The following is a 20551-nucleotide window of genomic DNA, read 5'->3' on the forward strand; positions in this document are numbered from 1 at the left end:
TCATGTTAACTCATCAAACAATGAATAAGAACGAATACGATAATTTATCCTTATGGATTGATATTTTTTTTATGTAGAAATGCCTTGTTCACTTTTTTTATATAATTTGTTTTATATAAGTGATTTGGTTTTTGCATGTAGTTCACACTATAAATTTATTATATTACACAATAATTAAATCATAAAATTATTGTGAAGTTTATTTTAAAATATAGTATGCAAAAATCATGTTTTTCATATAACCTTTTATCATGGGATGTGCTATGGTGACTGGTGTATGGTGGTAGATTCCTTTGTTAGTTAACCAATTACGGGATTTCACATCACACACTATCCTTGTAATTCTGGGGCGTTCCAAGCAAAATGCTGGTAATGTACGACAATAGATTAGTTTAAGTAATAGCATACACAATTGCTTCCCCTCCATGTAATATAACGGTAAGAGGTTATCTAACACCATATCGATACGTGACATAATATGATATTTCCACATGTTAATTTTAAAAAATGTTAGATTTTGACACGTTAGTACACGTTTTGATATTAAATAATATTTTTAATTTATGTAATGTATATTATATTTAATATTCAATAATTTAACAAAACAAAATAAAATTAAACTTATAATATTCGTCAATTTTGCAAATAGTAATTATAATCTAACGAATCTAATAGTTGGAACTAAAAACTCAACGCAACGCAACCTTTGACTTTTTTGAATTTCTATAACGCGTGTTGAAGTGTCGGAAAATGTCGAAAAGTGTCGGACACGACACGTCAAGTGTCGGTTCTTCGTAGATAAGAGGCTTCCCTTTCTTTTCTGTTTGGTGTATATTTCCAACTTCATATAAAAGCACCACAAGAAACTCCCCCGCTCTAGCTCATGTGTCTAACACGCTCCTGAGAAGTGTCTTTGCCCTTAGCTTTGTCAAATTTCTCATTCTGCTCCATTTTTTAAAGGATCCACTATCACATGGACCAACCTGTAGATAGAAAAGAACCTTTATTCCAAACCATTATTCAATGATTCAATAATTCGGCATCGCTTCTGAGCTCATAGTGTCCAATAATGCAAGAGAGTCTGTCCCATTTTGCACTATTATATTCAAAGCATGGACAAAGACGTCAACAGATTCAGCTTCATTCAGGTCTCAATTTTTCAACTAATGGCATAGTTTAGACTGTTAAGCATGATATAGTGTGTGATTTGTCACCTGTTGCTTATAAGTTACTTTTTAATGTTTCTATACATTTTTTAATTCAAGAATGATGTCAATCAAGCATTGTGTACTGTTGCTAGATGACGGTAGTTTATTATGTATAAACGTCTTTAGGAAACTAATATAATGCATAAAACTTGTAAGCGTTCCGATTATGCAATATTGCCATCCATTTTCTTTTGTCTTTTCTTTTCAATTTGCATCACAGTTGTATTACCAAATATGCCTTACTTTTGTTGCTTTATAATTAACCTGTTTACGATGCTTATATTTCATTAATTTGGACATTATAGGTATCCTATCTACATGGATCTATATACATATTCTTTTCCTCCAGCTTGGGATAAGCCTCATCACATTAGACAAATAAAGTTTGTCATTCCAACTTTCCTGCCGTGTGATCACTGTCTCTTCCTTTTCTTACCTCTACTCTTTTATCATATGAGTCATTTTTCTTCTCTTTAAATACGTATTTGTTTCATCAATAGCTAAAATAGTCAATGAGACACTTCTCGTGCTATGTTTCTTCTATTATGATATGACCCTTATGGTTGATATCTGTCTTTAGTGGATTTTAGTTTGGTCAGTGTTACTGTTTAGTGGTTCATCACATGACAAACTCTAATCGCACTGGGTTTATTTTCTATTATTATTCTGGATAAATTTCTTTGAGTTCTGTGCAGATTTTGGCTTCCCCAATAAAATTTGACCTTTCAGCTTCTCTGTTTCCTCCTTAAGAGTTGGTTGAGACTTGAACGAGAGGTTAGAGTTGTGAGAGCAGAGAGCTTCTTTCAGCTCAGATTTGCCTACGTGGCATTGATAATAAAAAGGTTGAAATGGGGAAACTTGGTAGGATGTTGGACACGTTCTGTCTATCTTCTGTTTCAAACTCCTGCTTATGTGTAAATTCCTTGGAATCTGAAGATGAGTTTGAGAACAAGCCCTTGATTGCAAGTGGCAGTGATCATAAACCAAAACTGAAGGATGTCGTTGCTGGAAAGCAGACATTGGCTTTTCAATTGAAACCCAAGGTGAGGCTTTTCTTCTTCTTTTGTCTGCTTTGAAGTTTCTTTAGTAACACCAGTCATTCTTTTCTCAATCCAAGGACAAAAAAATAAATAAATAGAGAAAATCGAGTAGCATGTTTTGGTATTAGATAGCTTGTATGGGTTATTAGTTAATCTGATATCTTACTTCTGCTCAAATATGCAGATAGTGATATTGAGGGTGTCCATGCATTGCCATGGCTGTGCAAGAAAAGTTGAGAAACATATCTCAAAATTGGAAGGTGAGCACATTGCAATTTTTTTATTATAAAAATATAGCTTTCATAGCTTAATCCAGACCGTAACAAGTTAAGTTGAATGACCCGATATTACATTGCTATTAGGGCATGTTAGATTTACACTTTATTTTCCTTTAAATTTCTCTGTTTGTGCCTGGTCAGATTGTTACTAGTTTCAACAATTCATCAGAAGCTGAACGAAATTCTATTGGTTATTTTTGAATGGTAAGATAAAATCAGTGAGGCTGCCCAACTGTCCATCATGTTGGGTATCTCTCATCTCATACTTTATGTCTCATCTCATATTTCGGATTCAGATGAAAAATTTTATTGGTGGGGTAGTTCCCACTGTGTAGATGAGTAAAAATATAGTACAAACAAGTTATACATGGCCTATATAAGATGAATAAAAAAAAATTGTTGTATCAATTTCTCTTCCCTTTCACTTTTCAAATCGCGATCGTGTGTAAATATATCAAGTCACATAGGAGCAGATGAATTATTTTAGCATTACTTCTGACAAATGCCAAGTCATCCGTGAAAATGTCAAACATTAATTACTATTACTATTGTTTTCACTCACTTATCAGTATGTGAATATGATACTATTTTGTTTGCTTAGTATCTATTTCTAATAATTGCCTCTTTCTACTTCTAAACAGGAGTGAGCTCGTACAAGGTAGATCTGGAAACCAAAATGGTAGTTGTTATTGGCGACATTCTTCCATTGGAAGTGTTGGAAAGTGTGTCTAAGGTAAAAAATGCAGAGCTTTGGAATTCTCCATGCTAATAAGGAAAAACTCTGCACACAACACCACCATCCTCTGCAGATTTGACAAATACAAAAATTGACATTGGTAATATAGAATGAAGGAACTCGTTTATCTATTATTTCTTTTCTTTTCTTTTTATTCGGGTATATAATATTATTAATACCCCGTGCCTTGTTCGAGCAATTCTCTTGCAGGAAAGTAAAGTTAAAAAATAAAAAAGCAATGCATTAATGTCTCTCCCGCTGGGACAGTACATCTCTTAGAGCTTGTTTGTATTTTTTTTTATGCTAAAAATTATTTTTAAGTTGAAGTTAAAAAAAAAAGTTTAAAAAAGAAGAAGTTAAAAGCTATTTGGTTTTTACATAAAATTTTTAACTTAAAAGTTATTTAAAAACTCAAATCTCATTTCAAAAAAAGCTGATAAAAACTTAAAAAAAAGTTCTTTCTAAGAGTTTTTGACTGTTTTTTTCATTATAAAAAAAGTTTTTTTTATTATAAAAGTTTTTGTAAAAATCAAATTGTCCTAACTTCTATTTATAATAATAAAAAAAAGTCAAAAGAAAAAGAGAATCCAAACAGACATTTAATACGTTTTGGTTAAAGCTAATTATGTAATTCATTAGCATTAATGGCTAAAAATTTCACTACTATCAAGTTACACCAAAAAAATTTGGGAAACTATTCATTAGCATTAATGGCTAAGATTCATATCTCATGTTACACTCACGTAAAAATATGTATCTTTTTTTTTTAAAAAAAAAAAATTGATGGGTCCCACTTAATTTATCTCACAATATAAGATAATTTTTCTCCTATAATATGATAGAAGTAAAACTCAAAAAAATTATAGTAACATATATTCTTCATTTTATTATGTTCTGTTTAAGAGCTTCTAGCTCAAATATTGTTCCCAAATCACACAATATGCAAGTGGAAGTTAGTTGCAGTGACCAAAATTTTAACGACATTGGTAATACAGATACTATACTAAGGTAGATAGTTCAGACAGAAAAAGAAGCAGTGGTCGAAGCTTGACTTAAAACTCTGACTTGGTTGGCCGGTTATTTTATACATTAAACTATTAAAGGCATGATAAGATCTACACTTATAAGGTCTGTTTGCTGTTTGGTATAGAGGTTGTTTTAGAAATCTTTGGAAAAGTAGAGTGGGACAAATTTTTTTTCAAAGTTTGGCATGAGAAAAATAAAATATTTTTGAATTTTTTTTTTCCATCATTTCTGTTTTAACTACAGTTCAAACGAAAATATTATTTGATACATGGTATTTTTATGTTCCTTGGGAATTAATATAATTAACCCAATATTTTTGAAAAAAATTTAGACCAACCTAATATTTTTTCGTAACTTATTCGAGAATTTTTTTTCACTATATTTTAGAATTTTTTTTTCAATAAAAAAAATATCTTCTCTAGCATAATGAGAAAAAAGAAAAATAGCACAACTCATAAATATACGGTTGAAAGTGGGGTAGATAATTTTGTATTTATGTACGGTAAAATTGCTGCTGTCACGACATTAGCCAATACCCAAATCCTCCCATAAATCCCAATCTGAGCGCATCACTTTCGCAATAAATTTTAAAAATAAGTTTTAAAACTTAAGCTGTAAGAGTATTTCATTTCCACTTTTAATTTGTCAAGGATAACTTAATTAAACTTAAATCAAATCTCTATCAAATACAATTGTTATAATCATTAAAATCTTGTTGTTATTAAGATTAGTGTTTTTTTTTTTTTAATTTTTCAAAACTTTGACTTTAATTCTCTTAGAATCAATTAGAACACAATTAGCTGCAATAATATTAAAATTTGATGGGGCAAGAATAATAAATTTGACTCAAATCTTAATTGTTTATTCCGCGTATTAAAAATTAATAATTGATATAAGAATTGTTAAATACATAAAAATATTGTAACATTAGTCAATAAAAAAAGAATGTTATGTCAAGAAATAATATTGTCGGCAAAGTTTAATGAAAAATTAACTACAAGTTGTATCGTTAAAAAAGTTTCGTGTATCTTACAAAACTCTAATAAGGAAAAATAAAATAAAATACGGGTATCTGGCATTTTGCACCGTGCTGACTAATCTAACCTTGTTGAGAACAAAGCAAAGAAGTGGGCAGTCTCGTAAATAACTGAGAAATGAGTGGTTAAACAGTAACAGACATGAAACACGAGGTGATGTGATGAGTAGGAAGCATAAAGTAGCAACATACATTTTTGATTTCACACAGAAAACGATGCTACTTGGTAGTGTCGGAGCTCATCGTTTTTTGAGTTCACTCACTTTCTCTCTCTCCAAATCCTCCTTCTCTCTCCGATCATTTTCAGCCATGGCCGAAGAATTCGTCAAGGGCACCGTTTATCCAAACGGCGTCGCTGTCATCACCCTCGATCGCCCCAAAGCTCTCAACGCCATGAACCTAGGTTTTGTGTTTTTTATTTTAATTTTCTTGCTCTTTTCCTATATTTTTGTATGATGTTAAAGTTGACAACTGTGTTGGAAGATTTGGTTCTGGACTGTTTAGTTGAACTCACATATATAAATAACAGTACACAATAATTGTGGAGATTCTGGCTTACCTGAAAATTAATATTTGGGATTAGTGTCACAAGGCACTGAAAAACTGGGAGAATGCTAAATTTGGATTGTTTTATTGAAATTTGAAGGGAATGATGATTCTGGATATTGATTGTTGAAAATAGAATGAGATAAACTAGGGTTGGTGATCTCTTTTTTTTTAATTATTTCTCTTTTTACAGTTCTGAGTTATGTAGGATTAAAAAAAGAAGAAAAGAAATCGAGTATTTCTCTCTGGGCAGTTTCTGCTCTTGATTTTGACTTGGAAATCTTTATGGTGCAGATATGGATGTAAAGTATAAAAGTTATCTTGATGAATGGGAATTGGATCCGAGGATCAAATGTGTTCTGATTGATAGCAGCTCGCCTCGTGCCTTTTGTGCGGGTATGATCGAGTAATCGAGAGAAATACAGAATTCCTTATTCTTTTGATGCAATATTTTATTGAAGCATGTTTCTGGCATAAATTTTATACATTAAAAATTAGCTTCTTTTGCAGATATTCTGTTTTAGATTTGAGGTTATTTGGTTTTGAGTGCTAGGTAAGGTTTTGAGAGTCACCATTGATGGTCAATGCAGGTATGGATATTAAAGGGGTTGTTGCTGAAATTCAAAAGGACAAAAACACTCCTTTAGTGCAGAAGGTCTCATTATATTTTTTGTTCTAACCTCAAGTGTATTAATACATGCTTACCCGGTTGCAGTTGTGATGTGCCTTATTGGATATGTTGTTTGCTTTTTTGTCTGCATCATCATCTTCTTTTGATGCTATACTACTGTTTTGATGTTTCTGTTTCATCTTATAATTTTTTGCTCCATTCTCAACAAACTCTTACTTGGTAACCAAGATCTTAGTTTATCTGCAGGTGGTGATGTGAAGCAGATAACAATCAAAAACAATCTATCGGATATGATTGAGGTCTAGTTGTGTCCTTTGTAATTATATGCCATCAGATTCATACCCTTTCAAGCAATGCCAAAACAAAATGAATAATTTTCCTATTGGGAACTTTTGCATTTGTAAATCAATAATGCCTTTACTTCTAGTATACTTTAGAGGATTTATTGCAGGACTGCTACTTTAGTAGACCACATTATTCATGACAAACTTAGCTCTAGTGTCTGAACTTATGGCTTAAAAAGCTCCAACATTATAAAAATAATTGGTAATACCTAGTTAGACGTATAAAGCATACCCTGTTCTTGTAGAAGCCATCTCTGCAACATTTTCTTGGTAAGACCACAACATATTGGCACTCCTAAAGGTGTTGGACTAATCCCTGCTCAGGTGATGGTTTGGCCCTGGCCACAAGGTGCTTCCAGTGGAGGTCCTACTAATGCCTGTCTGTTGGAATGTATCAAATTCTGTTTTTACAGGATTACCCTTTTGACACAGCCTTTTTTCCCTTCTCATTGAGTTATGTATGTAATTTGGTTGATTTTAGACTCTTTCTTTTTTGTTAGTTTGATTACATTTTTCTTCTTGCTAATTGCTATCAGCATTATGTTGGATTATGTGTTTTGTTGCATCTTGCATTTTCGCTGTACTATCTAATAATAATGTACCTATTATGCTTCACATTTTAGGTCTTCACGGCTGAGTATTCTTTGATATGCAAAATTTCTGAATACAAGAAGCCATATATTAGCTTCATGGATGGAATAACGATGGGCTTTGGGATTGGCTTATCTGGTCATGGCCGCTATCGCATCATAACAGAGGTATGCTCACCTTGTAATAGATGCCTCATTAATTTTAAGTGTGTGTGTATACATATATTATAAACTTAAGAATTGCCATTCTAGATCCTGTTTATGACTTTTACTTTTCTTGCAAATTTTCAGAGAACTGTTCTTGCAATGCCGGAAAATGGAATTGGCTTGTTCCCAGATGTAGGTTTTTCTTATATAGCGGCTCAAAGTCCAGGAGAAGGATCTGTTGGTATTTTTTTTTAATAATACAGCATTCGTAGTTCTTTATTGCTTTTATTAGACGAGCTAATAAGGATCTGAGTGTTGTTAAAGTACCAACCCTTCTCTTCTTTGTTTTTGTGCACTATTATGTTATAATTTGCCCAATGAATACATGTTGTGTGCTACACTTAAGCATCTAGATGTGGTCTCGGGTTTCAGTTAAACAACTTACTAGTTTTTGTAAATATTGTTGAAAGGTTCCTCCACTTGCTTTCTATGGAATCTCTGAATCACATGTTATTTTGAAAACTTTACTAATTGCAGGTGCTTATCTTGGATTGACTGGAAAGAGGATTTCTACTCCTTCAGATGCAATATTTGTTGGCCTTGGAACACATTATGTGCCATCGGGAAAGTTAGGTTCATTTAAGGAGGCCCTTTTGGCAGCTAACTTGTATGTCAACCTGAACCTTTGAATGACTCTTGCCTTTTGAGACACTTCTTTAACATTATCACCCCTTTAACTTAATCAGTTCAGATCGAATTGTACCTATGAAATAATAATAATGCATGGGCATGTTTGTGTAGATGTAAGTCCTACTGCTTACGCTGCCACGTTTCAGTCATGGTCTTCTTGTGTTTGTTGAAATAATATATTATTATCTATTGGCTTAGTTATAAAGTATATAACTGTGATGAGTGCATACATACCAATCTTCAAAAATATAATGATCTTACACAAAACTCAAATGGTTATATAGTTCCCAGGATCCACATCAGGACATCAAAGTACTTTTAGCAAGATATGAGTCCAACCCTGAGTCTGAGGCACAGTTAAAATTGCTTTTACCCCAGATAATTTCTTCATTTGGAGGAAATATATCAGTTACTGAGACCATTGAGGAGCTAAAAAAACACCAGTCAAGCACTGACCCTAATGGTATGCTCATCGACCTACTGTTTTATAACGTTCTACTGAAATGTCCAGATGCACTTATTGTTGTTTCCGTTGAATACTAATTTTCAAAATTATAATTTCACTTTTCTAGTCAGTGTAATATTAATTTTCCTTTCTATTTCTAGTTGTGGAGTGGGCTAATGAAGCTCTCCAAGGCCTCGAAAAAGGTGCACCTTTTTCCCTTTTCTTGACCAAAAAGCACTTCTCCGCTGTTGCTTCTGCACTAGGGGAAAATGACAGCGAATTATCCACGGTAAGCACTTTTTTGGGGGGTTAGTTTCCATGTTTGCAAATTTAATTTAGTGTATATTCCAACTGCATTTGGGAAAATTTCAGCTTAGTGGCGTGATGAAAACTGAGTATCGCATTGCCTTGAGGTCTTCACTGCGACATGATTTTGCAGAAGGTGTCCGAGCAGTATTGGTGGACAAGGATCAGGTTGTCTCTTTTTCTCATGATTTTTATATTTTTAATCGGGAAAAATGTTTCTCCTGTAACATGAGATAAACTTATCTCCAGCAATCTCAAAACGATGTTTTGGGGGTTTAGGAAAAAACAAAGGGTATTTTAGTAATTTTACTTTTCTTTTGAATCATGTAATTTTACTAAAATACCTTTTATTTTTTCCCAAACTCCCAAAACGACATCGTTTTGGAGTTGTATGAGATAAGTTTATGTCATGTTGCAGGAGAAATATTAATCCCTTTTTAATTTGGTAGACAAACTGTAATATTAACTGTTCGCTAAACTTCGAAAGTGTAGGTGCAATTCGCATGTCTGCAGAAAATGTGTTGGGTCTTACTAAAAGTTATTATATATTTTACCTTGTAGTATTTTAAGATATTATTGGTGAATTGAAATCATGCTAAAATGTGCTTGTCCTGTGTGTTTATATTCATACTTTCCTTCTTCCAAAGCTTGGTAAATTCTCAAGAATCTTCAGTTGAAAGCACATATATCTGGATTTTCTGCATATGAATTTACAGTTTTAAGTATTTATCTGGTTCTATCTTGCATCCAGTTCTTTCTGTGCTACACTGTTAGTGCTATGCATCCTTTTATATTTCCTCTTTAACCTCTAAGTTATTTATCCGTCAATATTTGGTATATGTTGATTCCTACTTCAGTAATAGATTCAATAACTATTCCCCCGCAGAACCCCAAGTGGAAACCATCAACGTTGGAGGATGTTGATCCGAGTGAAGCGGAAGCTGTCTTTAAACCATTAGGGTCAGAGGTTGGGGAGTTGACTGTGTAATTTTATAAGGAAAGTGTACTCTTCTCGTTTCTTCAAATGCATTACAGAATTGTAGACACTGCATCAAATAAACGGATGGTGTTATCATCGAGTCCAGCTCCGGCTCGAGGTCCAGGTCCAGGTCCAGGGTTTTGCTTGTACTGCTGTCATCATCTGTCATCACGATGATAACATTTAGTCCATGATCTTGGAAATCAAAGGACCATGTTGCTTCTAGTATACCTCCATGGAAGAAATGAAGACTATGGTTTCCTTAATTTATCTTTTTTATTTTCTTCCCAAAAATATTTTGACTCGAGGAAATCTAAGAATGTCCAAAATTTTACGTGGTATAGTTGGGTGAACTCATTTAATGTGTCAATTGAGACCTTTTATCATCCAGTCTTGGAATAAAAATAAAAGATTGGGAAAACTCGATTTTCTCGTGACTCGAGAGTATCACTGAATTCTGTTTTAAATTTATCACTTAATTTCATATTTTACACGTTACTATAACGTTTTTTATTTTTTATTTTATAATAAAAATAAAAATAATGAATTTCATATTTTATCACTTAATAAAATGTTACTATAACGTTTTTTTAAATTTATCTAATTGAAGTGAAAGTCGTCTATAAACAATTAGGTTAAGAGGTTGGGGAGTTAACTGTGTAGTTTAGAAGGAAAGTGTACTTTTTTTATTCCACCAAATGCATTACAAAATTGTAAACACTGCATCAAACAGACAAATAGATGCTGTTATTATTAGATAAGTATAATATAAAATTATTAATTTATTTTTTATTTCTTTTGAATTGAAATGATTCTTTATATAACTATATTATATAATTAAGGGCTGAGCTAGTGGGCTAGATTACATAGTTAAACTGATTCTTTATAGATGATAACATGAAATGATCTTTATCAAACATGTTTTTTATGTTATGAAATTAAAAAAAAAAACTGTTTTGATTCTAAAAATATATATATTTTTTAAAACCGAATTAAAACAAGTCTTAAAATCGCAACTCTTTCTATTCCCTCGAATTTTCACATAATCCAAATGCCAGAATAAAGAAGGATAACATCAAAAGGAGTGAAGGAGGAAAGAAAAATACGATGGGAGAGAGAATCCAATAATCAAAGTTATGCAGAGGAAGGATCACAACCCTAGTTGCTACATTAGAATGTGCCACATAGTGGCATCCCAAAAAATATAAAAAAGTTAGTAGTTTTAGCCATAGTTAAATCGTGGTAAATGTTCGTAGTAAAATACAAACGGAGTATTGCGGGGAGGGGTCGCAACATCACCACCCCCAAAATGCTAATAATCGATAATCATTAATTTTAGGAAAAATATTTGTCCTTTTAAATGACATAATTTATGTCATTTTACTCTCATAAAGAGATGGAGACCCACATTTTTATATTTTTTTTCTCAATTCACTCTTTTTTTTTATCTATTTTTTACTCTCACTTAAAATGATACAACTTTATGTTATCAAAAAAAAAAAATGATACAATTTTACATCCTTTAAAATAATACACACTTTTTCCTTAATTTTAATGATAAAAAGTTCATTTTTCTTAACCATCCTGTTACAAGTGAGGCTAGTTTCTCCCTTCTCCTCTCCTATCTAATTTTTGAGAAGTAACTTGTAACATTGCCATTATGTGCTTATGTAATTCCATCTTGTTAGTGTTAAGAAAAACGTTAGACGCCACATGAATTAATATAAAGCGCCTAGACGCCACGTGAGCTAGTACACATTAGCCACGTAATAGCCATGGATAAAACTTATATTGGATAACTTTGATTCCATTAATTTCTTTGTTGCATAAACTCACACGGTCACACCTCATTAAATTCTTTCGGTGTAGGAAACTATTGAGCCACCCGAATAGCCTTGGTCACTAAGCAATCAAAAACCCTTTCATTTCAATGGCTATTCATCTTCAAATGGTAGTTTGTTGGAATATATAAATATAGGGTTTTATGTTTATCATGGAACATAACACAACTTTACTTTCCTACACACACATTAAAGAGATGAAATTTATATGTTTTTCTTTCTCTTTTATCATTCTACTTCCTCTCTCCCTTTTGTTGTGTGTGTTAGAAACAAAACTTAAGTTATGTAACATAACATTAATAAAACCCATAAATATATCATGTGTTATGAATAAGAAGTGAGTTAAGTAAGAGAAGAAAAGAGAGAAGTTGAAGGGATGTGTGAATTTTAAAGAGTCACACATTGGACAACTAATAAAAGATGAGAAGGTATATAAGCTTCCACCTCACTCCTAAATTTTTCCTTGGGACACTACACTTTTATGGAAGGGAGAGGAACTAGGTGGCATTCGGTCCACCACACGCGCGCGTGCCGCTGTCGGGTCGTCTCGGTTCGGTCATGTGTATGTATGAAATAAAAATAATTTTTTATTAAATAATTTTATTAATTTTTTATCCAAAAATACCTCTGTCTCTATTCCCTCCAGATTCTTTAACCAAACGTTTCTTCCCGCCAGTTTTTTACATTTTGACTTGAACCGGTTCTTATTTTTTGGTTTGAATTGACGCGTTCATTCAATATTTAACCGAACCGGTCACCGATTGTGCCCGTTCCAGCTGTCAGTCACGGCGGTTCGCCGCCGGCGACGGTTCATCGTGACTGGTCAGTGTCTGTATATAGACCCTGACACATTCAAAAAATTATCCGATTTTCTACATTGTTATTCTGTCGAATTTTTTCCTTCATCTGGTTTTACATTCTCCTTTCCTTGTTCCGGTGTAATTTCTCTAGCATTCTGGTGTGTTTGTTCGGAGTGTTGACTGATAGTGCCATCATTCTTCAGACGCAATTCGTTTTATCCTGTGAGACAAGTGTCCATCAACCTTCGGCATCAATGGGGGACAAATTGTCTTAAGAAGACACTTTTTGTGGACTCGGATTTCTTCCACCATTCTATATACTTCATTCATTCCTCTTCTGTATTTTTCATATACCGTATGTTTGTTCTTTGTTCTTACCATAGCATTGTGTTCACGATTAATTATCTCATATGCTTAATACCGTTCCCGAGTCCTTTTCACGGCTTCCTTCTCGTTGTATTTAAAGGGTGAAATTTGGGCTTCTGAAATTTGGACCCGCTCGCTGAGGAGCTCGCTGAAGCGAGCTGCTCAGCGAGCACTTTTTGTTGGTCGCTCCATCGGTCGCTTGTGCAAAGACCTTAGCGAGCTGCTCGCCCACTTGCTCGCTATAGCGAGGAACTTTGCGAGCGTTACAATTTTTATTTTATTTATTATTTAATTTCTGATTTTTCTATTTCTCTGCGGATTCCACTGTTGTCTCGTCTTTATCATATTGGCACTTTGTTATTCTAGTTTCAACAACTTGAAACAACAACAAATATTCAAAATCTTCTATTTGTTGACAATTCATTTCGTTTTACTGTTTTATTGTTTAAAACTATATTTTTAATTATTTTAATAATTATTTGTGTTGGGAACTCGGTTCCCTCAAGCTCGGCTAAGCAGCCTTTGTGCGGAAGTCAATCAACAAGATCCTGATCTCGGATCTCGGCAATACCTCGGCCTGAACTTCACCAGGTCGGGCAGCGCAGCGGAAAAAATCAAAACGATAAATCACAAAACAGGAGAGAGAGAGAAGAAGAAGAACACAACCAGATTTAACGTGGGAAAACCTTCTTCAACGAAGAAGTAAAAACCCACGGGACCTAGTCCAGATCAAAAATCCACTATGAATATAATGGTTACAAATATTCAAATACACCAATGCGGTGGTTAACTCAACCTCTCCAACAATGGTGATAATCAAACTACCCTAGAGATGTTTCACTCAAACTCTCTCTGGAGATCTCTCAAATGCAAAGCATAAAGCTTTGCTCAAACAATTTTCTCTCAAATATCTGTCAAATAAAATTCTCTCATATGACCTAGCCTCCACCCACAACTAATGAGTATATATAGAGGAGGTTGAAATTAGGGTTAGGGTTTTTAGGAAACCCCTCAAATGGGCTTGGGCTTAGCATTGAAGGAGGAAGCCCAACAAATCTCCCCCTCCGACTTCAATGCGTCGGCTTCAGCATCAACCCGGCTCCTTCACAGCAGTCTTCAAATTTTCTTGCTGGAACCAGCTTTGTCATCATGTCGAACCAATTTTGGTCAGTGTGCACCTTGACGAGTTTGAGCTCTCCACCTTCCACCACATCCTGGATCCAGTGATACCTCACATCAATATGCTTAGTGCGGGGGTGATATGTTGAATTCTTTGCAAGATGGATTGCGCTTTGATTGTCACAACCCAGCTCGTACTTGTCTTGATCATGGCCGAGTTCCATGAGGAACTTCTTCATCCACAACATCTCTTTGCTTGCCTCAGTAGCGGCAATGTACTCAGCCTCAATTATAGATAGTGCAACACATTTCTGTAGTCTTGATTGCCAAGAGACAGCTCCTCCGGCAAATCTCATCAAATATCCTGTAGTCGACTTCCTCGAGTCGGCGTCTCCCCTAAATCAGAATCCGAGTAGCCTTGCAACTCGGCTTTGCCTTCTCCAAATCGGAGACATAAGTCGGTCGTACCTCGGAGGTACTTGAAGATTCACTTCACTGCTTCCCAGTGCTCTTTGCCAGGGTTTGACAAATACCGGCTTACCATTCCAACAGTATACGCCAAGTCGGGTCTAGTGCAAACCATTGCATACATCAAGCTTCCGACGGCGGATTGGTAAGGGGCCTTCATCATCTCATCTTTGTCTTCATCAGATCTCGGACATTACTTCTGGTTCAGCTTTATGTGTCCGGCTAGGGGGGTGCTCACTGTTTTGGCTTTGTCCATGCTGAATCTCTTCAGAATCTTCTCAATATATTTCTCTTGACTCAGCCACAGTAGCTTCTTCTGTATATCTCGGATGATCTTGATTCCGAGAATCTGCTTTGCAAGGTCGAGGTCCTTCATTGCGAAGGACGAGCTCAACGCCTTTTTCAGGGCGGCTATCCTCGATTTGTCTTTCCCTACAATAAGTATGTCGTCAACATATAACAACAAAATCAGAAAATCTCCGGCCTCATACCTCTTCACAAATACGCAGTGGTCGGCTTCAGTCTTCTCAAACTTATGATCAGTCATGAATGATTCAAACTTCTTGTACCACTGCCGAGGTGCTTGCTTCAAGCCATAGAGGCTCTTCTTCAACCGACATACCAAGTCTTCTTGGTCTGGAGCTCGGAACCCTTCAGGTTGCTCCATATATATTTCTTCTTCTAAATCACCGTGAAGAAATGTCGTCTTCACTTCCATTTGTTCTACCTCGAGGTCCATCGAAGCCTCCATGGCTAACACGGTTCGGACCGAGGTCATTTTCACCACAGGAGAAAAAATCTCCTCAAAATCTACTCCTTTCTTCTGATTGCAGCCTTTCACTATAATCCGAGCTTTGTATCTCGGCTTTTTCCCGTTCTCTTCATTCTTAATCTAGTAGACCCATTTATTTTTCAAAGCTCGTCTTCCTTTAGGCAACTCGGTCAGCTCATAAGTCTGATTCTCGTGCAGAGACTTCATCTCGTCTTGCATTGCCTTTTCCCATTCTTCTTTCTCTGAGCTCGTCACAGCCTCATCATAACTCTGAGGCTCACTATCTTCAGGAACAACGGTATATTCATCAGATGGGTATCTCGTAGAGGGTCTTCTTTCTCGAGTTGGATATCTCGGCTGTTCTTCAGCTTGAGGACCCGGTTCATCATTCTCATCCCGGATCTCATCATCAACGGACATCAGTGTCTTGGTCATCTTCAGCTTGTTGCTGATCATCATTTTCTTCATTTTCTTGATTTTCTCCCCTTGTTTCAGCTCGAATAGGAGGGATGGGTTCTTCTCGTCTGACTGTAACTCGGACTTTGGGCTTCGAGATGTCATGAATGTTCTCATGCTCATGAAAGATCACATCTCGGCTTCTCACGATCTTCTTATTGATTGGATCCCAAAGTCGGAACCCGAACTCACATCTCGGCGAACCAAGATAGATGCACTCTTTTGTCTTCGCATCAAGTTTAACCTTTTCATCTTTAGGGATATGCACGAAAGCTTAGCATCCAAACACCTTCAATTGATTATAGGCCGCTTTTTGACCTGTCCGGACTTCTTCTGGAATTTCTCCTTCAAGTGGCCGTGATGGTGAGAGGTTGATCAAGTCAACAGCTGTTTTGACGGCTTCTCCCCATAATGATTTCGGCAATCCGGCATTGGATAACATGTTTCGGACCTTCTCTTCAATAGTTTTGTTCATCCGCTCAGCCAGTCCATTCAGCTGAGGTGTCTTAGGGGGCGTCTTCTCAAGTCGAATCCCGGCCGCTCTGCAATATGCATCAAAAGGGCCGCAATACTCACCACCATTATCAGATCGGACCACCTTCAATTTCTTGCCAGTCTCCCTTTCAACCATTGCATGGAATTCTTTACAGGATTGGAGTACCTGGTCTTTAGACTTCAACAAATATACCCACACTTTGCGGGAATGGTCATCAATGAATGAAACAAAGTACTGAGCTCCTCCAAGGGAGATTCCGACATGGAGCAAACATCAGTATGAGGTCAAGAATATACCTGCGTCGTCTTGGTTGATCCGGTCTCACAAAAGAAACCCGGTGCTGCTTTCCAGCTAGGCAGTGCGTGCAACTCTCCAACGCTTGACTTTTCAACCCGGTCAGTAATCCTTTCTTGTTTAGGATCTGAAGCCCTTTCTCGCTCATGTGGCTGAGGCGCTTGTGCCATAGCTCCAAGCTAGGTTCATCTTGAACAGAATTGACTTCTCCGCCATTGATCTTTCCTTGCATCACGTACAAGGAGCCTTCCTTCTTACCTCGGGTCACGACCAAGTTTCCCTTGGCCAGCTTCCATCTAACACTACCGAAGTAGTTCACTAACCCGACATCATCAAGTTTGCCTACCGAGATTAGGTTCAAACGCATGTCAGGAACATGCCTTACATCTTTCAACACAAGTCGGCATCCGACATCCGTGGTCAGAGTTACATCACCGACACCAACAATCTTGATGGTCACTTGATTTCCCATCTTCACGACTCCAAAATCACCACCTCAGTAAGAGGAGAAAAAACTTTTGTGTGGAGTAACGTGGAAGGAGGCACCAAAGTCAACAATTCAGGTGCAGTCATCATATGCAACATTCAAATAATTATCCTCACCTAGGAGGAATATCTCGGCATTTGAGTTGGCAGCCACCGCAGTGGTGCTCTTGTCTTCCCTCTTCTTAGGAATAATCTGATCCGACTTCACAGAGCCGTTCTTCTCATCATTCTGCAGGGTCCAGCAGTCTGGCTTCTTATGACTTGTCTTTCCACAGTAAAAGCACTTCAATTCATATTTCGGCTTTGACCGGCCTCTGGACTTTTTTCGTCTGTCACGACCTCTACCCCCGCTTTTGCTTCTAGCCCGGGAGTCGAATTTCCCTTTGTTCTCAGCAATGTTGACCTCAGACGTGCTTGAAACACCTCGTTCTCTTCTCCTGACTTCTTCGCTCAGGAGGCTGTCTGTCACGACATCCATCTTCACTTTTCCTTCTGGAGCTGAATTACTCAAAGTCACCACCAGAGTATCCCAGCTTTCTGGCAACGAGCTCAACAGCAGCAAAGCCTGCATCTCATCATCAATTTTCATCTCAGTTTTTGACAGCTGATTCACAATACCTTTATAGGTGTTGAGGTGTTCAATCATGCTCATATCGTCCTTGTATTCAAGCTTCACAGGTCGGCGAACCAGGTATGCTTTATTCCTGGGAGTCTTCTTCTGAATCATGGACTCCAGCTTCGTCCACAACTCATACGCGTTCGTGAACTCGGACACGTGCTCAAAGAGGCTTTTATCAATATATTTCCTGATCGTGGCTACCGCCTTCCGACTCAGGATCTCCCACTCCTTATCAGTTTTGCCTGCCGGTCTCTCATCAAGGATAATGGGCTCATGTAAATCTTTGCAGTAGAGATGATCTTCCATCATCGGTCTCCAATAGGTGAAATTATCTGCGGTCAACTTGAACATGTCTCCATCATTGGTTATGCCACTGGTCTCCATCTCGTCTCCCTCAGAACCCGTCGAACTCGGGCTCTGATACCACTGTTGAGAACTCGGTTCCCTCAAGCTCGGCTAAGCAGCTTTTGTGCGGAAGTCAATCAACAAGATCCTGATCTCGGATCTCGGCAATACCTCGGCCTGAACTTCACCAGGTCAGGCAGCGCAGCGGAAAAATCCAAAACGAAAAATCACAAAACAGGAGAGAGAGAAGAAGAACACAACCAGATTTAACGTAGGAAAACCTTCTTCAACGAAGAAGTAAAAATTCACGGGACCTAGTCCAAATCAAAAATCCACTATGAAAATAATAGTTACAAATAGTCAAATACACCAATGTGGTGGTTAACTCAACCTCTCCAACAATGGTGATAATCAAACTACCCTAGAAATATTTCACTCAAACTCTCTCTGGAGATCTCTCAAATGCAAAGCATAAAGCTTTGCTCAAACAATTTTCTCTCAAATATCTGTCAAATAAAATTCTTTCATATGACCTAGCCTCCACCCACAACTAATGAGTATATATAGAGAGGTGGAAATTAGGATTATGATTTTTAAGAAACCCCTCAAATGGGCTTGAGCTTAGCATTGAAGGAAGAAGCTCAACAATTTGAACTCTATTTAACCATAAAAATATAGTGTCTTCAACACTTATCATCTATTCAACAACTTAGTTGAAGTTTCGCTGTGATTTTGGTTCCTCTACACGTGTATGCTCTTTCTTTCGATCCGCTGCCTCACTTGTCTTGATTGCTCGGTTTCGATACAAAATGTGGTTCTTTCTTTCGAACCTTGGTTAGTCGTTTTGATGTTGGGTTTTCGATTTATAACATGTTGATCGAAGGTATGGCATTTTTTTTCTATAATGTACAGGTTTTTTGGCCTCATCATTTTGTGATCATATTGAATTTATGAAATTTTTTGTTTTGATGTTGTGTTTATGCCAATTAATTTTTGTTTAGATAACATTATTTCATATGGTGCCTTGCCAGATGTCGCATGGGCAGCTTTCCATAAGTGCAAGACTGCTTTATTAAAGTAAAAACTTTTTTTTTTATATTTTTTTAATTATTGTTTAGTAATGAATCTAACATTTTGCAAGCGTGTATCACGCTTATGTGTGTAAAATAATCTCATTTTGGTATTATTTTTTTGGATTTTATTAATATCATGTTAAAAGAGATAAATTATCTCATGTCATAGAGACAAACTTATGAGCTCTATCACCTGAGAAATAAAAAGAAAAAAAATGAAAATAGTGACACAGTTATCGTCTTATCGAAAAGTATGTAGGAAGAAAAACTTATATAGCATGAGAATAGTTTTTTCCTATTTTTTTGGTAAGTATTTTTCCATATAAGTTATTTTCCCAAAACTCATTTTGAATTAATAAAAAGCGTTTTCATAATTTTGTTTATCATATGAATTTTATCGAAATACCCTTCATTAATCCTCTAAAAATTACAAAAACACATTCATTAATTGAAAAAGTTGTAGCTTTGAGGTTGTTGCCTCCAAAACTATGTCATTTTGAATTAATAACAGGTATTTCTGTAATTTTGTTAATTTTTTTATGGGATAGGATATTGTGACACCCAAGTTATGTTACACCCATGTGACACCCAGTCAATCTCACCGTTAGATCGCTTATGTTGATCCAACGGTTATATTTATTTCCATCTTTGTATGGTCATGATTTCCCAAATTTAATATTTTATATTTATTTCTACCTTTGTATGGTTATGATTTCCCTTATTTAATGCTTTCACTTTAAATTTGAGAAATCATGACCATAGAAAGATGAAAATAAATATAATCGTTGGATCAATATAAGCGATCTAACGGTGAGATTGACTGGGTGTCACATGGGTGTAACATAACTTGGGTGTCACAATATCCTATCCCTTTTTTATAATATGAAATTTACTGAAATACTCTTTATTAATTCTTTTAAAATTACGAAAATATCTTTCATTAATTTAAAACGACATAATTTTGAGATCGTCGGATATTTTTTTTCTCTCTCTATTATTCTCTCCCCTCTCTCTTCAATATGTGTCTATAGAAGATTGTTTTTTCTCCTAAATTGCATAAGTAAAACAATTCCTCATTGGTTTTACAGATATATGTCTATTCAACAGTAAGAAAAAGAAGTTATACACAGCAATCATATGCTTTTTAAGATACAAAATAGTATTCTAAAAAATATGTGTCAGCTGACAGTAACTTCTCTGTCGAGCAACAAGATATTTTAGGATTAACAACGTCATTGTTTTTATCATATTTTTTGTTTTTTTATATTTTATTTTACATTAAGGTTTTCTACCCCTAATGGTTCAGGTACAATACATTTTTCATCTCAAAATTTTCGCAATACAAAGGACAACAGGTTGGCCTTCTCCATTTCTTGTCATTTACAGAGTACAAAGTCAAACATTGAAACTCAAA

The 20551-nt window shown here is 35.7% G+C and overlaps 2 protein-coding genes across 5 annotated transcripts; both read left to right on the plus strand.

The window, feature by feature from the left end:
* The first annotated feature begins 2056 nt into the window (after positions 1-2056).
* LOC133290894 (protein SODIUM POTASSIUM ROOT DEFECTIVE 2-like) lies at positions 2057-3295 on the plus strand. The gene is made up of 3 exons (XM_061489042.1): positions 2057-2251; positions 2433-2508; positions 3168-3295. The coding sequence occupies exons 1-3, from the start codon at positions 2057-2059 to the stop codon at positions 3293-3295; spliced, it is 399 nt and encodes a 132-aa protein (XP_061345026.1).
* A 2236-nt stretch (positions 3296-5531) lies between these two features.
* LOC133290818 (3-hydroxyisobutyryl-CoA hydrolase-like protein 3, mitochondrial) lies at positions 5532-10408 on the plus strand. 4 transcript variants are annotated; one of them, XM_061488936.1, is made up of 11 exons: positions 5532-5727; positions 6165-6266; positions 6461-6505; positions 6748-6800; positions 7469-7603; positions 7727-7823; positions 8120-8249; positions 8557-8735; positions 8879-9006; positions 9090-9191; positions 9910-10408. In XM_061488936.1, the coding sequence occupies exons 1-11, from the start codon at positions 5541-5543 to the stop codon at positions 10009-10011; spliced, it is 1260 nt and encodes a 419-aa protein (XP_061344920.1). In that variant the 5' UTR covers positions 5532-5540; the 3' UTR covers positions 10012-10408. The 4 variants fall into 4 exon arrangements, with proteins under 4 accessions (XP_061344920.1, XP_061344922.1, XP_061344921.1 ...); XM_061488938.1 differs by lacking the exon at positions 6461-6505; XM_061488937.1 differs by lacking the exon at positions 6748-6800 and having other exon boundaries at positions 6461-6525; positions 9910-10407.
* The last annotated feature ends 10143 nt before the right edge of the window (positions 10409-20551 follow it).

This window comes from Gastrolobium bilobum, unplaced genomic scaffold, assembly GCF_033153095.1.
Source record: "Gastrolobium bilobum isolate Gb01-03AN ecotype WA unplaced genomic scaffold, APGP_CSIRO_Gbil_v1 utg966, whole genome shotgun sequence".
NCBI lineage: Eukaryota > Viridiplantae > Streptophyta > Magnoliopsida > Fabales > Fabaceae > Gastrolobium > Gastrolobium bilobum.

Bases quoted from the DNA above. Each gene is read 5' to 3' on its own strand.
- LOC133290818 (XM_061488936.1), top strand. From the start codon at position 5,541: ATGCTACTTGGTAGTGTCGGAGCTCATCGTTTTTTGAGTTCACTCACT. The intron at 5,728-6,164 runs GTTTTGTGTTTT...TTTATGGTGCAG, and splicing joins TCTCAACGCCATGAACCTAG to ATATGGATGTAAAGTATAAA. The intron at 6,267-6,460 runs GTATGATCGAGT...TGGTCAATGCAG, and splicing joins GCCTCGTGCCTTTTGTGCGG to GTATGGATATTAAAGGGGTT.
- LOC133290894 (XM_061489042.1), top strand. From the start codon at position 2,057: ATGGGGAAACTTGGTAGGATGTTGGACACGTTCTGTCTATCTTCTGTT. The intron at 2,252-2,432 runs GTGAGGCTTTTC...TCAAATATGCAG, and splicing joins CTTTTCAATTGAAACCCAAG to ATAGTGATATTGAGGGTGTC. The intron at 2,509-3,167 runs GTGAGCACATTG...ACTTCTAAACAG, and splicing joins ACATATCTCAAAATTGGAAG to GAGTGAGCTCGTACAAGGTA.